General features: G+C 35.8%; 1 protein-coding gene and 1 long non-coding RNA gene across 6 annotated transcripts in view; one reads left to right on the top strand and one right to left on the bottom strand.

Annotated features, from left to right (window-relative positions):
- LOC126849456 (uncharacterized) overlaps nt 1–16,403 on the top strand; it is a 79,561-nt gene that overhangs the window by 19,704 nt on the left and 43,454 nt on the right. The window lies entirely within an intron of this gene.
- Nucleotides 1–16,403, bottom strand: part of LOC126849428 (uncharacterized) — a 64,075-nt gene that overhangs the window by 4,662 nt on the left and 43,010 nt on the right. For 2 of the 5 annotated variants that reach the window (XM_050591230.1, XM_050591232.1), the window contains 9 exons: nt 7,192–7,329; nt 6,972–7,050; nt 4,894–4,997; nt 3,212–3,469; nt 2,787–3,089; nt 2,218–2,657; nt 1,748–2,127; nt 1,057–1,663; nt 160–969 (listed from right to left, as the gene is read on the bottom strand). In XM_050591230.1, the coding sequence (XP_050447187.1) occupies nt 160–969; nt 1,057–1,663; nt 1,748–2,127; nt 2,218–2,657; nt 2,787–3,089; nt 3,212–3,469; nt 4,894–4,997; nt 6,972–7,050; nt 7,192–7,329 (3,119 nt within the window). Of the gene's footprint in view, nt 1–159; nt 970–1,056; nt 1,664–1,747; nt 2,128–2,217; nt 2,658–2,786; nt 3,090–3,211; nt 3,470–4,893; nt 4,998–6,971; nt 7,051–7,191; nt 7,330–8,072; nt 9,571–11,619; nt 12,409–16,403 lie in introns of those variants that run through there. The other 3 variants (XM_050591229.1, XR_007687397.1, XM_050591233.1) reach the window with 3 other exon arrangements.

Below are 16,403 nucleotides of genomic sequence, written 5' to 3'. Positions count from 1 at the left end.
ATCATTTATAAATCGCATATCGCATGAGTCTACAGAGAAATATTAATGTCGCTGAAAATTAAACGTCGCATCTACCGTATGCTAAATATGTTTGTACGTGGAATCTCTCATCATCTATACAGCATAAGACATGAGAGAATTGAAAAAAAAAAAACCTACTTGAAGAATGCCTGGTAGAGGTGCTGGCATCATCGTCGACTCTTCCTTCTCTTCGTCTAGATTATCCTGTGGAACGGTGGCCATTGCCGCCACGCTCGCAGTCGGTTTGGACGTTTTAACTTTGACCGGATGACTGGCTTTCAAGCATACGCTCGAATTGGTCGTAGAGTTGTCTTCGCTGCTCAACGAATGTAGACTGTCGGAATTGGTGTTGCTGACAGATACGCTAAGTAGGCTCGTGGTGTTCGTCATCGCCGTGGAGACGCTCAAAAGCGAGCCGCCGTAAATGATGGGCTTAATGCTCATTAGAGGACTAGTGCTGGCCGATGCCGAAGTAGTCATCGTAGCGGATCGATTTCGCGGACTATGTTTGTACTTGGCGACAATTAGGGTGTCTTCGGATTTGGAGGGCGGCAGCCGCGTATTTTGCAGCGGCGCCAGATGATTCGAGCTGCTCGTCGTCAGATTGCTTAGATTGCTGTTGCTACTCATCGGCACGCACAACGATTTCTGCGGCTCTGACGTTATCGATATATTTGAAGTGTTGCTACCCTTGCGTATGTACTGTCCGCTGGGCAGCTGCTGCTCGCTCTTGCTGAATTCCGTTGTGAGAAGATTCGAAGAGGAATTGGATAGATTCGGTCCTGGCCAACTACCTCGGCCGGGGCTTGATTTAACGAGCTTAGGATCTCTAGGCGGTAATTGTAATAAGCTCCGTTTTAAACTATTATTGTTGTTACCGGTATTATTTTTGTTTCTGTCTAAGCTAAGCAGATGTTTCATAGATATACCGACGGTTTGCGATGCGACCTGCGAAAAAATTTTGTAAAATAATATTAACAACAAATGATAATTGAAATATAAAATGAAAGTTACGAAGAAAGTTTCGATAATTACGTTTTGTTGAGAAGATCCGCGATCTCTCGCGAAAGTTATCACGTCGATCAGCCACCTGGCACCTTTCCACACTGTGTTCATTTGCGACTGGAGATCTTGCAATCTCGTCAATTTATCCTTTGCGACGCTTAACTCTAAGGAGCTGAAGGCCTCTCTGTGATTATGCTGGGCCTGTGCCGTGTCTAGTTCCAGGATGCAGCTGAGCCTCGAGTAACGATTAATCACGTCTTTTTGATACGTGTTTAGATGCACCATCTCAAAGACTTGAATAGGCAACGATAGGAGATCACCGCGTTGTAGTAAGATCTCTCGCGTGCCAGGCACGCAGCAAGCGGTTTCGGCGGGCGGCACGGTGATAAGAAACGATACGTCGTGCGTCAAATCGATCACTTCGGCATCGTAAAGTCGATGCACCAACGAATCCTCCGCACTGATCTCCATGTAATTGAACAGTCGTCGTGCGGTCGCGGCAACTAAATCGACGAACAATTTTTGCTGTTCCGTGCCTTGAGCCTCGTTCGTCACGTTTTCCTTTTCTTCGGATTCCTTCACGGAAGAATCGGACATGCAGATGCGCGTTACTCTCTTGAGATAGTCCCACTCCTCCCTTAACAGAAAATAATAATAGATAATAGATAATTTTAATATTGAGATTGAGATACTTTTCGTTTTTCGATGAGAGTATGCTTACGCGGATACGTGTGGATTATCGCGAATCTTGCAATGCGGCAGCACATTCGGAGATTTCGTCGGGACAACGACTTGTATGAGATCCACGCTGCTCTGCATTTTCAGATAACCGAGATATAAACCTTTGGACAATTTGATACTACTCACTTGATGATATGTTATTTGCTCTTGTATACTGGCCATCAAGATATCGGCAACGTTACTATCTTCGTGCGTTATGACTTTCTTTATAACTTTACTGAGCGGTAACCATCTGCTATTTAATACGGAAACCATTTTTGCTGATTTTATGTAATTCACCGTCGAAAATACCAAAGTGCCTTGAATGTCTCTGATAGGTTTGTGATATAATTGTCCAAGGTCTTGTATGCACAGTGCAGCCTATAACATGTATTAAAGGATGTATTATAGAATGTTTTCTATATTTTGCGATTGAATATGTTGAATTTTAACAATATTAATGTAATGCACCTGCATCTGAGCAGCAGCTTGAAGCAACCTTATTCTAAAATGGTTCGTCGAACTGCTGTGACTCTTTTCCATATCTTGTCGGAGGGATTTAACGTCGTCCCAGGTACAGGCGACTTTCATTAGCCAATGAAAATCGTTGTAGATACAACTAGGATACGTCTCGTCGACTTCGATTACGGGTAAGAAATCCTCGTTGGTAACGAGAACTTTGTCTTCGTGATACAGTAGACACGCGAGAAATACTCCTCGTCTGAGATTTTTCTGGAATTTACTCGTCGCTGTAAACAGTTGTTTTATCGTCGTTTTCTTTTTGTGATTTCGCCTCTGTACCGCCGGTGTCTCTTGCGTATACTCGGGTCTTCTTATATCGGTGAACAACGTATTTAATTGTTCTAATCGTCCCGCAAACCTCGGCACTCTGCCATCTATATCCCTCCAACCTTTAAAAATCGTTATAAATATTTGTAAAATTAAAAGAATTTAAATATAATATGCACTCTGGCATAATAAATTGATTTATTATATTTATACAAAGACGTCTGACAATGACGTAATTTTATTATACTTACTGCTAGGTGTAACATGTGCAGGCGTCGAATTTCTAAATCTGCTGTAGCCCTTTAAATTTCCAGCGGCAGCGCGAAAATAATATCTTTGACCTTGAGTCAGATCCTCGATACGACATTCTCTTTGCTTCATGTCTAAAACCTCTCTCTCACCGCAAATAACGGAAAAATCATCGTGCAAACTCCATTGTACCTTAAATTTCGTACAGATTGGAGAATCGTGCGAATCTGGCTCTTGAAACCTTATTGTTACCGAAGTCGTTCCGGTAACATCGATCGCAACCAGAAATGGCATGTCGGGTGGTCCTAAAACATTCAAAGTCACATATATATATAAATGAAACAAAAATATTTCTTATAAATTTGTCATTTGCAACATTTTTTTCGCAATATTTTTTTTTTTAAATTAAGTGTACTACCAAACTCACGCGCTTGATCGAAACCAAGTAACATTTTTCTCAGGGCCCTGGCTCTCCTTTCCCATAGGGCAAGCTGTTTGTCTTCCGTACTACCACTGCATCCTGTAAGGTTGTTATGTTGCGTGGAAAAACTGGCTCTGTGTATACTAGGTGGTTCCAGTAAAGTCGCACTGCTGCCGGAAGTACTGCCGCCGAGTTCTTGAACTCTATGTTCCGCTTCCGAGAGTAATGACGCTAAATGACTGCCAAGAGATTCCGGAGACTTGACTGCGTTAAGAAAAACATTGAAAAATAGTTACGCATTTATAAATATAAACAATTTAATTTATGCATATTTTAAAACCAATGAATTATCAATGTGTGCGTTTGTTTAAAGCAGAAAGAAATCTCGCGTCTACACGAATTTTATTTAGATATCGATATCTGAACCGAGTTTCTCACATTCTTGTAAACGATATATATTGTTTCGCGTGTAATTATTACGTTAATTAAAATATTTGTCATTACTGCAATCGATCATCTGCATATCATCGCTGCAGTATCTTATAATTGCAATCTCTTTGCAAGACGTATGATTTTGCCGCGATTAATTGGGGGCCCAATTATGACTGTAATTATTTTTAAGCATAAAGCGGAGAGTGTAGAAATTGCATTACTTGGAGTAATACATTTATCAAGTTCTTTTATCGCGCACATTAAAAAAAAAACGTTGACCGAATTGAATCTTATCTTCTTCCGATTTGCAAGAATTCATCGCAAATATCTCTTTAAAATTAATTTCGAAAAAATATCCTTCTTTCTACTCTATATTTCATTTCTGAAGAGGACTTTGTTTACTAATGGTGCGTCATGCCGCTGAAACGTTAACGAGCGTAGCGGGACAAATTAAGATTCACGGAACTTTCGCAAAGATCGTGTTGCTGATTTAATAACGTGAGATTTCCCATCTCATTTGAGAGATACTATATAAAAATTTACTTCTTGCTACTTTTACCCTTTTCCTTCAAAAAGATTAACTTGTGACGTAGTCACTTATAATACATTCTCCAATATTTATAATTTTAATGAGGTCTGAATTTATTGATTTTTCAGACACATCACACAAATGTCATTGTAGCAATTGATATAAAAACCGGATGAAAAAGCTTTGAGTTTTATCGCATGTGGTTTTATGAATGGCTTTTTTGACACGTGGAATGTTCGATCAAAGCGTCTTTTTCATTCGTATTCAATCTATGTATTTACGGCTGATACATAAATCCTAATGGAGCATGCAAAAGAGCGACGAAAAGTGTTTAGATTCCACTACAGATTCCACTACTTTTAGAATTTTACATCGTAATTATGTTGTTTTCATATATCGGACAAAGAGGAACGTTATTAAAAGCGTTACGTAAAAAGAGCTGCATCTAGTTTTTTCTACAAATCTTGTTCTTTATTTCTATTCATCGCAATGCAATAAAGCTCGACGGTATTTTTATTAGAGACTACGGAATCGTAATTGGAATCTCCCGCGACCCGATGATTTCCTTGGGCTTTTTTTCGCATGGTAAAAGCAAACCATTTCGCGGGAAAGCGGAAAAACGATTTTTCGCGAAGCTTCGGATCAACGGGATTCGTCACGAGCGTCCTTCGTAACGAAGCTCCCGCTATGCGGCGTGAAATTTGTAATTGGATTCGATTGTACTTACATTGATTTCCTTCCTGCGCACCGAATGTAACCAGCATTTTTGCCAGTGGCCTGTTGTTACTAAGTACAGCAACATCCAGCGGTGACAAGCCGTCGCTATTAACGCTACAAATGATGAATAAATTATAAATAACATACGTGATTATAGTAAGGCTTCTTTAGATTTTTATTAAAAAGGATAAACTGAAAAGATTTATGGCGCCCGAGTTTAACTCAAAGTTTTCCGCCACATTTTTTTTTTTTTTCACACTTTATCTTAAGCAGAGCGCGTGTCGTTTCATAACTCTACACGGCATTGCATACAATATTAAACACGTAATTCTATTTCAACTTTGCATCGAGTTTTATTCACGGAGAGAAAACCTAATATTACAAATAAAATTCAAAGGAGTAGTTGTATAATTTCTACTTTATATCACGTTAAAGCGAGATTTCTCTAGAATAAAATAGCTTCATGAAACTTTTGGTAACATTTACGAGGTGTTACACGAGATCGATAAAGAATAAAACACACGTGAGAGCGTGAGTGAGTTTCCTCTTTTTTGAATTATAAATCATGACATTTCGGCTTCTTATCCTGTATATTTATTATTTAGAGAGCGCTTCGGTCCTCTCTATTTCATTTGCTTCATCCGAATGGAAAATTGGAATAGATATTCATTTTGTCTAAGCGAAAAATTGTGCGATTAATAAGATTCATTTTAAAACATTTGATTAGTCTCGTTTATTTTGTTTCGAATCACTTGAAAGCGTAAAGGAGGGCATCGAATAAATGTAACATGAATATAACATGATATAAAATAGAATAAATATCAATTAAATGAATTTCCAGCAATAAATTACTTAATATTTTCAACGAGAATTTATAATATATAGTTATATTGCAATTACCATATGTATTGAACAACTTGTATAACTGCTACACGTTAATATAAACTTGCATATTTGCTAGCCGTTAATTACTTTAATTTTGTAGAAAATTTTCCTTGTTAACCTTTTCTGCCGGATATTTTTAATGAAGAATAGTTGGATACATTAAGCGGAAAGGAGGAGAACTAAAATTAATTCTTGGATTTTTTAATCTTTCTAGTATAAATTATTGCTAAATATTATGTGTATTATACATTAATAAATGATATTCTAGGTACATACAAGCGAAAAATCACCGACGATTGTTCGCCGGAAATGGAAGTAAACGACTAAATTATCCGCAATTACGCGCGAACAGTTATAAAAAACCTTTAAAAGCGTTAAAACGCAACGAGGAGTTTGCGTCGCGCGTTTGTTTAAAAGAGTTCCTGCTAATTTGCGACACATTTTCATTCACGAAAAATAGCGCCGTGTAATTTAACGCGCTTTAGATTAAAAATGCAGCTTTCAGACGCGACAGAAAAATAATTATGCACATTGTGAGAAATAATTAAAATGAAAAGAAATTTTTGTTTTATTCATCAGAGGATGACATAACAATTTTCTTTGGATTGTAGATTACTAAATATCGCGCGCGAAGAAACAGCACAATAATTACTTTCTTTATGCCGTTGTCTACAATCCATGACCTGGATATTTCGACATCAAGTAAGATTCGCGTCAAATCAAATCAAAATGTTAGTTCTGTGCTAGTTGAACAATTTTCTAATGGCGCGATTGACCGTTTCGTGGCGGAGCGCTTCGGAACTTTCAGCTGTATATTCGATTAGAACTCCTCGAACAAACGTGCACCTCGAGTGCGAACGGCTTCTAGGTCGCGCGTGTGCTCTCTCGGGAGCAAACAGGATCGGCTGAATCCTTTTTGACTTCCAAGTCGAGATATCTTACGGGTTTTTAACTTTCATTGAGTATAAAAAAAATCAATATTCAATTATTTGAACTAAATAAATATTTAATTATTTCCACTTTAATAATTGATGTATCTAAATTATCCAATAATAAAAAAGGAAATAAATAAATATATAAATGTCGGATAACATCGTGTCGCTTGTGCCAAAAATGATATTGGCTCTTCTTTCTTTCTTTTTTTTTTTTGAAGATAAATTAATCATTACGAATAAAAATTGCTACTGATATAAATAAACTCACCTATTTACATCCACATCGGTAGATTGCAAAATACTCTTCGCCTTATCCAAATGGCCATGTTCCACAGCCGCAAATAAAGCTAAAAGTAAAAAAGCAATAAAGATTTCAATTGTACGTAAATTTGTATGGCAAAGGAAGTTTGGCAAAAATGAGAAGGTATTTGAGAAATAAAAATAAAAGATAAAAATTGATGAAAAAAAAAGAAAAAAACACAAAATACCATGCAAGTGTATGTTGAGGGATTGGGCCGAGAGAGGATTGATATGTATCGATGACAAATTATTCAATTGTTGGTGAGGCTGTTGTTTCTTCTTGCCGAAGCCCTCCAGGAACTCCATCCCTTGCAACGAATGTAATTCTGTGCGAATGCAAAAATAATATGAATTAAATAAATAATAATTATAAATGAATTAATTGGACCAAAAATAACATTGTAAATGCAGATAAATGAAAGAATAAAAATATAAAATGAGGAAATATAAAGGATCCCGAGAAAGATAAAATTTTTAATTTTTTGTGATTTGTCAGGTTTATTTTTCATCTTTCACAACTTTCGTCGGAAATGAGCATAGCACTAACAATAAAAATACATTTCGGAATAATAATCAATATTAGGTATTTATTTGATATAATTCTTTCGATAAATATATGTAGAATAGAAGGCCCGTATAAAGTTCTCAGAAACGTTGCTAAAATGCAATTTTGAAAAATGAGCGTATTATTTTTGTCTTGAAATATTATGCGCACAGAATATTGCGATTGGTTTGTACGTTTTACTCGAGTCACTTTCACAACTAGAAATTTTCCCACATGTCAGTGAAGTTCTTAATCATCTGATTTTTTATCATCCGATTTCACGATAAACATACTTTCTTTTTACAACTTTCCAGTATTTATTAATTTATTTAATGTGAAAATATGCTAAAGTAAAAGCGTTGTCTTATCAATGTAAATTCTTTTTTTCTCGCAGTTGATTCCTTAAAATATGTAGCTAAATCGATATATTCTGTGAGTTGGAAACTCGAGCTAACATCCTAAGAAACTGCTTAATTGTGTCTGACGCGCCATTGATTAATTAGAAGATTTATTGATCTGGCATACTTGATCCCGATGATGTCGACACGAGAACTCGCTCCACACCGATCCGCTCGTAATCCTTCGTTTCTTTTGCATCCCTTTTCCTGGCATCAGTCGCCATTTTACTTCGAAAACTATTACCACGTCTGTTGGTCCAAAAGTTGGTAAAATTATCGACCGTCCTGATTTTGCAAGATTTGGAGGGACAAGTCTTGACACTGTCAAAGAATTTCTGATCCTGTAGGCAGTTTGACGCATTTTTCCTTGCCGTCTCGTGTACTTTACAGTAAAATTTAATCTTCGAGCGATCAAATCCGCCGAAGGATTCAGCAGTTTTTCGATTGCCTTTTATCGCGTTCGTTTGCGAATCTTTGCAAAAACATTTCAAAGGATCGGTCTCGCATCTAGAACGAAATGCGTTTTCTTCAAGACACTTTTCATCATAGCATCTATCTCGCTCGTAATTAATTTTGTGGTACAATGGCCTGTCAATCGCTTTATGAGAATCCACGACGACGGTCAAGACGTCACGCTCGCAGGACACAGGTTGTTCACTTTCACAGTCCTGCCGTTGCTCTTCCTCCTTTTCCTCCTCTTCGTAGAGAAAACTCGAGACGGAGGAGTCGAAGGAAGTGTCCAATACGAACGTAGGATTCTCGTAGAATACATTTTTACTCGCTTGACATATATCTGTTTCATAAGACACGTGTTTCTCGCTACAGTTTTTCCCTCGAGTATCTTCTTGAGAGTTTTCGCTGCATTTTCTGCGAAAAATGCGACTAACTTTCGGTGACTTTATGCCTTCGTTTTTTCTTTCCGCTTCCTTGCGACCCTTACCCATTATCTTATCGGTCAAGGACAGTTTGTTCTTCAGATCCTTAATAATTTCTTGCGAACCAATATCGTTTGACGATAGCGAAATTTTCCGAGAATTCGACAACATCTCGCCACCGGCCTTGTCCTCGATACGGGAACTTGCATCCTCTTTCTGTACGTTCAAAGATCTTTCAGAATCCCGAGATTCTTCAATGATATAAAAGTTGCTTTCTTCCTTGAGATCTTTCGAGATAGGTTTCGACAGGTCAAAGCCGGCGGTCAATCGCAAGTTGGCGTGATTGCGTATCTTTGACATTAGTTTTACGGATGCCCGAAAGGATCTCGACCTCTTCAAGGTCGATATCCTATCGTTTGAGGAACGTCTCGAGAGTAATTCCATCTTCGGGCTGGATAAAGAGGATTTGCGAAATTTCATTTGGAGATCGGTCGTGATGATTTCGCTTGATTTATCTTAATATCCTGTCGAAATATATGAATTTCTCAAGAGTATCGATATTCTCGACTATTTTCGATACAACAAGATTGGTGGCTCTTTTGGCGTATTACTTCTTTCATAAATTATCGATAGTAATGTATCATTATTGTCGACGATAAGGGCGACCACGTTGCACCGCTTGTCTTTGGTAAAGCTTTGAAGTTTGCAATTCTTCGTAGATCCTTAAAGCAATTCTTTGGTTGGGTAAAGCTGGAAAAGATCAATACGGTCATTTGTCCGTTCTTGGCACTGACTAACGTAATGACATATATCTTTCTCTCTCTCTCTCTCGGACTGCATGACGAGACTCATGTACTTCATTGTACTTCAAAGATAGTTTACGAATTTTTTTTAATGCTAATTTTCTTAATACGATTAATTTACGAATTAAATTAATGATTTGTCGAATTGCCGTTCTGGCTGGCAAATTATTTCGTCGGCTTGTCTATTTTATAACGATATAAGAGCGGTTAGCGATAAAAAGGTATTAATACGAACGTTAGGATGCAACGAGCGTAGATGCGACTCGACCGTTGTCTTCGAAACGATTTTATTGTTTACTCAGGACACGCACTCACTCGGACGATTCCGTCACGCGACAATTGACCATTATGAACAAGTGGACCGAACATCGTCTCTTCCTCCTCGGAGCGGTCGACAATTTACCAGCCCAATCAAATTTATTGCTGTCGTCCGTTAGTTGTTAAGATCTTGATGATAGTAAAGTATACTCCAAGATCGATGACAAGATCGCGCGTACGTAATGCTTAACCAGCATCAAACATCAATCATAGGTAAAGCGTTTTACCTTAACAACAAGCACGAGTTTCCGTTAATTTTTTACTTCTGAAATAACTATATATATATATATATATATATATATATATATATATATATATATATATGAAGAATTACCGAGGAATTATCAATATTTGTATCGCAGAAATCGAAGAAATGCTCCATATCTATATTAATATATAAAGATTTGAACAAAGAATTATTATATCAACAAGTATATCTCGCCGGGAAATATAATAATTTAAATATTTTGCCTTTATTCAAAACTTTTAGAAAAACATCACATTGTGTATCAAACTTAGCTTATTTTTGAAATTTATCTGCGTATTAGTCAGAGTAATAATCGACTAAAATATTCTTTTCTGCAGCCTGTTTCTCGCGAAAGCATCGACGTTCAAACATGCTCGAACCGATAGGAAGGGGCAAAACTGGTCGCTTGCAATACAGATTGGTGCTCATTAGATCTTAACAAGGGAATTACTGGACTTTGACGGGATGATAATAGGATAATTATAGTTTAGAGTTAAATGAATTGTTAGAGTTTCGATCTGATGTGAGAGCGTCTTTTTTGATTTTCCGAGGACTAATTTAAAATCCGAAGCGAGCGCATACAAAGGGCAACTTGAAAAAAATAAGACAAATATTCACAACGAAAGAAAATATTTTCTCTTTTATCATTTTAAATATGGTTTTACTCGTCTTCTCCAGTATTTTTGCATAAATCGCACGATTTTTATCACAATGAATTAATCTCTTCAATAAAGACATCAATCCAGGATTTTCTCCAAGAACGAAACAATTCTTGACTAAGTACTAATGCATTTTCCTACGTCACAAAGGACTATTTACTCCTTCAAAGCTTTATCCTTCTTCGACCCCGTTCTGATAAACGACCATCTACTTCCTTAGGAAGATTCACGGTTATTTAAAGCCGCATCTTTATTCCGCGAAGCATATGTCATAATTCTGAAATAGTTACCATTTTCATTCTTCAATTATGTTATTTCTTATTGTTAATAAAGTGGATCTAAATTAAATCTATGAGGGATTCATCATCAATCAAAAAGAATTTTTCTAATACAGAAAAATAGATTTTTTTTTTTTTTCAAAGAAACTAGCAATTCTTTTACTTTGTTTAGCGCGTATACGAAAAAGAGCTCTTATAGACGTCACGTAGAGAAACCGTAGGAGACTATTTTATTTCACGTTGCTGTGTCAAACTTTAAGCAATAATTGCTGTCGTTATGAGATCTCTAAAATTCGCGCAAACGTTTATGATTACGCAATATTCTGGTGCAGTTGCCGCGTGAGGCCAACCTCGCAAGGACACGCGTATATATGTCCGTTCACCGTTCGCCAACCGAACGCATACCATCGATGGCAAGCCGACCGAGATTGCAGTTACGCCAGAATCTCTCTCGTCATGCCTTTCGAGAAGAAAAATCGTCGCTCATCAACTACCTGGTTATCACAGAGCAAATTTCATTCAGCTGGACCAATGTTTCTAAACACGACGTCGTGAATCACGTTTCCACACTTGGACAGAACGAAGATAGAGCTGTTTCTTGGACACTTTGTTGGTCCTATTAGATTTCCCGAGATCTTCATCCAATCGTCATTGCGATACATCGTTGCCGGATAAATATCCATAACTAAAATACAATAGGATCGATATTGCGATGCTTCCCTTCAAGTTCCTTTATCGTTATTGCCACTTATCGATAATTCTTGCGTGATTACTTTAAATTTCTTTCAATTAATCCACGACACTTGGCCCTTCTTCCATTATTAGCGTTATCGTGAAAGGTACATTATTTCAGTATTCCAGTGAGTATTGCTGTTGAAATTTTCTCGTATGTACACACGATCAAATTGGAGTTAAACGTCCGACACGTGACGAAACGTCGCGCGCAGGGTCGGGATCGATTTTTGGAGATTTACCAACGGATGGGCAGCTTCGAAACGCGTCGCTTATGTGCGCGCGCACTTTTTTCACCGTTGCTGCTACGTATTGCTGTTACACGCCGCCTTTGCTGGAGTTCAACACGAGGCTGAAGTCGAATGAGGCGTCGAAAAGACGGATTTCCTCAGCGTGACGACCATCTTACGGATCCTTGCACGGCTCGATGATTCTCCTTTCTTATATATGCACTTTTGATGAAAATTTCAATGATTGTGAAAATCCTCCAATGATCAAGTTATTCGAACAGTCTCGTATCTCCCATGAGCTGTGAGCGCCACCGATGTGGCATTACTGGCGGGTACACATACCAATGCGACCCCCCTATCCGTTCCATGGCAAGCAAACAGCTGCCCCCATGTCTGGTCCCCTCCATCAACCGGTCGCCACGTTGCGTAGCTCCAAAGAGAGAGAGAGAGAAAGAGAGAGAGAGATTGCCCAGCCTTTTGGCATTGACGACTGTCTTGTACGAGTCAATTTGTCTGTTGTCTCTGCCTTTCCAATTAAGCCAGACGTATAATCTATGCTTTGAATATTGTAGAGGATGAAATAAATGATTCAAGTTATCATCACCGAGAAGAAAAGACACATTTTGATAGTTGCTCATATAATTTAATCAATTAAATAATTTAATAGTTTTTTTTTATTTTTGCATGAATTAGTGTATACAAGCTTCACATTTTCCTTTTCGCTTAATTTTCTCAAACTATGTTATTCGATGTATAGAAAGGGGAATATTAAAATAGACGTGTTACGTACTGATTATGTAGCGAGCTAACGTGGAGTTTGGCAATGTGCACATTTGCGTGAGATAACTCTTCTTCCGTTCTAATTTAATTCGTGGTTATTATCCTCAATGTTTGCTCAGATTGACGTCAACTCTTAATTAGAGTGATGAATTTAATGTCTAATACTGGACTTTAATTCATTCGATTCTTCCTTTTCGGCACAACTTATTTTGTAAGAAAGATCATTTCCAACTTTTCAAAATATATATAATATTTAGTCTTACAGATCCAGACAATAATCAAATCTTGTAAACATTTCACATAACGTTCGCGCAATAATTATATCTTTATCGATACGAGAAAACGAGATGCATGTTTAATATGTAATTACTAATTATCGATATTATAATAATTATTATCAAGTTAATACCTGCGCTTTCACGCATATATCACTAAATAATTTAATGCTATTTGATGTACATTAGTCTTTATCCACGTTATAAATTTCGAGATTGTTGAATCTAGTATGCGAATTCTTATCACGTTCGAATGCATAATTCTCGTTTTTTTTCTGGTATTTTGTCTACGTAATTAAACAGCTGACAAATTTCATCTACGTAAGGAAACAGCTGGCAAAATAACGTCTTTACATAAACTGTCAATCGAGAGTTTCTTGATGTATGAATTTTAATAGCATTTGTAATAAACGCGCATATTAATTAATATTAATATGGAAACATTTATAATTACTTTTCTAAAGATAAACTTTGCGTTGTTAAACGCTTTTAATTTGTTAATAATAGAATAGATTGTTGCAAAAAAAAAAAGAAGAACGAAAAGTACCGAAAAGTTTATTAGCAGTCGCGGGGTGAAACTTTCTTAGGAAGTTTAACTATTGTATTATACTGCGAGAATTTAATTTCTACTCTGGGACTACGCGATAACAATGCACAGAGTTTTGTTCGCATGAAACGGGTCGTAACGGGAGGTAAGGCGCGAAACATTTTTATTCTATTTGGAGGATGCATTCACCTGGGTTAATCTAACTCTGAATCACGAGAAATCAAGTTTATAGCGTAATTATAGGTACTAATTTATTGTTCAACGATAAAAATGGCGATAACTGAAAAACAACAATTTTGAACTTATGCTTACATCAAGTTTTTTCCCGTTTTTGGATTCCTTTGATCTTCACTTTTGAAACACCTTGTATAGTTGTTACAGTGTAATTTTAGTTCAACGCCTACGCATATTCTTACTGTCATTGAGAATGTTTCATACGAGGAATAAAATTTAGAATTAAATTAAATCCTTGAAATTTTCCTCGCGAGATGATATTAATAAAAAATTCATTGCTCCATAAAACATAACGGCATAGTTGATTGCACTATTACAGACGCATTAATCCGCAGTTTAATGCATTTTTATAATCTCGTTTCGCGGTTATTATCCTTTATTTAAACATATGTGTAACTAAAATATGTTATGAATATACCATTTATATTGAACAAAAAATAAATAGAAAATATTATTAACATATTTGTAGCTTATTAAATAAATCTGTAATTGCGTTTTATTTAAATGCATACATATTGAGCATGCAAATATTACATATTTTGATGTTTTGCACATAATTATATAATATTCATCTGCGATCGATTATTGCACGATGTGTTTGCTGAAAAAATAAATTTATATATCACTTTTGCATTTTACATATTATGCAATATGTTTGCATCACCGTACAATTAATAAAATGCTTTTTAAGATCATTATTTGATCGGATTAATTAATTTTAATTAAAAATTTCATAATTTACTTTACAAAATTATTTATATATATATATATATATATATATATATATATATATATATATAAATAATTTGGTAAAGTAAATTATGAAATTTTTAATATAAATAATTTGGTATTTTTTTATTATTTTTTATATAAATAATTTGGTATTTTTTTATTTAATATAAATAATATAAACAATTTGATGAAGTAAATTATGAAATTTTTAATTAAAATTAATTAATCCGATCAAATAATCATCTTAAAAAGCATTTTATTAGTTGTACGGTGATGCAAACATATTGCATAATATATAAAATGCAAAAGTGATATATAAATTTATTTTTATATATATATAAATTTTTTTCTTTTTATAAAACGTGAATATAAAACGTGATTTAGAAAAATATGCCGTGATTATAATTCCAAGAGAACTTTTAACGTACGTTTGCGTTTGTAGGACGTCTCAGGAATCGCTCATCAATGTATATATATATATATATAATCGATCGGAATGGAACGTATTGTCTGCCAGTAATGAGACGTATCTATGTACCCGTTACATACGTATCCGTATGTGCAATATTAGACGGAAAATATGACGCCGCGGTATATCACGTACATATAGTATATATGCGATGATGCAGAACGACTGCACCCTCCGCGGAATCCATTTTCAACTGACGTTGAAATATATATGTATGGCAATGTCAGGAAATTGCAAGTGCGCAAGGACGCGCAAGGATTCTGTGCACGGGTGCATTAAAAAATCATACATATTTGCAATGTCCGATGAGGAGCAGCGGAGAGATGCGAATTTATGTAGGGAGTTTGATTTTACCCTCCAATAATCCAGGTAAAAGTAAAAGAAAATTTTCTGCATAATAATTTTCAGAAGTAAAGAAATGCAATTTCAATATCGAACGTTAGATGCATAATAAGCTGTAGCAAGATAAAGTAATTCATTTAGCGCTGCAGTAAAATCCGTTTAAAGCAATGGCTCAGCCAATTTCCCGTATTTACATTGGCGATGATTTGGTGAATTGATGGAGAGCATGTTAATTATTTGGCGTAATCTATCGTGATAGGAGAGATATTATAACGAACAGCTTTGGATTGAGTTGATAAATTTGGATTATTAAAATAATTTTTTATTCAATATTATGTCTATTAAATTATATCGAAAAAACAAAGAAAAAAAAACTCTTTTTATTTAATAAACTTGTTATTCGGAATGCTGCACATATATTGCAGCGCGTATTGACGATGAATTATATTTAAATAGATTAAAAACTTGACGCGCGCACTGGGAGATGTGAATGACCTAAGATCAAGTAATTAAAAAATTAATGAATTCCGCAGAGATACGACGACGTCATCGACATTCTTTGTCACTCTAATGGACTTGCAAACCCAAGACACTCCACATTCGCAAGTTTTAGATTCTCGAGGCAGTTTTCAGACTAGATATGTAAATTTCAGCAATCGTTTCTTACGCTTCTGAAAAACAGGTCGTTATTTGCACGAATAAAAATGCGTAATGATGCGTTCTTTGCTCAAGAGACACCGAAAGATTTAACAAATAAAATGACTGAGAAGAGATTTCTATCAGTGAGCTTGATATATTTTCAATTTGACACATACCTTATGAAATATCTGCACCGTGAAATTACGTAACACATTGAAACTGAATATTCTTGCGTATAAATGTACTTTGATAACCGTTTAATAAAAAGAGATAATTTTCACATATATTATAAGTTTAA

Source organism: Cataglyphis hispanica, chromosome 5, assembly GCF_021464435.1.
Source record: "Cataglyphis hispanica isolate Lineage 1 chromosome 5, ULB_Chis1_1.0, whole genome shotgun sequence".
NCBI lineage: Eukaryota > Metazoa > Arthropoda > Insecta > Hymenoptera > Formicidae > Cataglyphis > Cataglyphis hispanica.
Note: the sequence above shows the minus strand (reverse complement) of the source record. Positions and strands in the feature narration are given on the sequence as shown.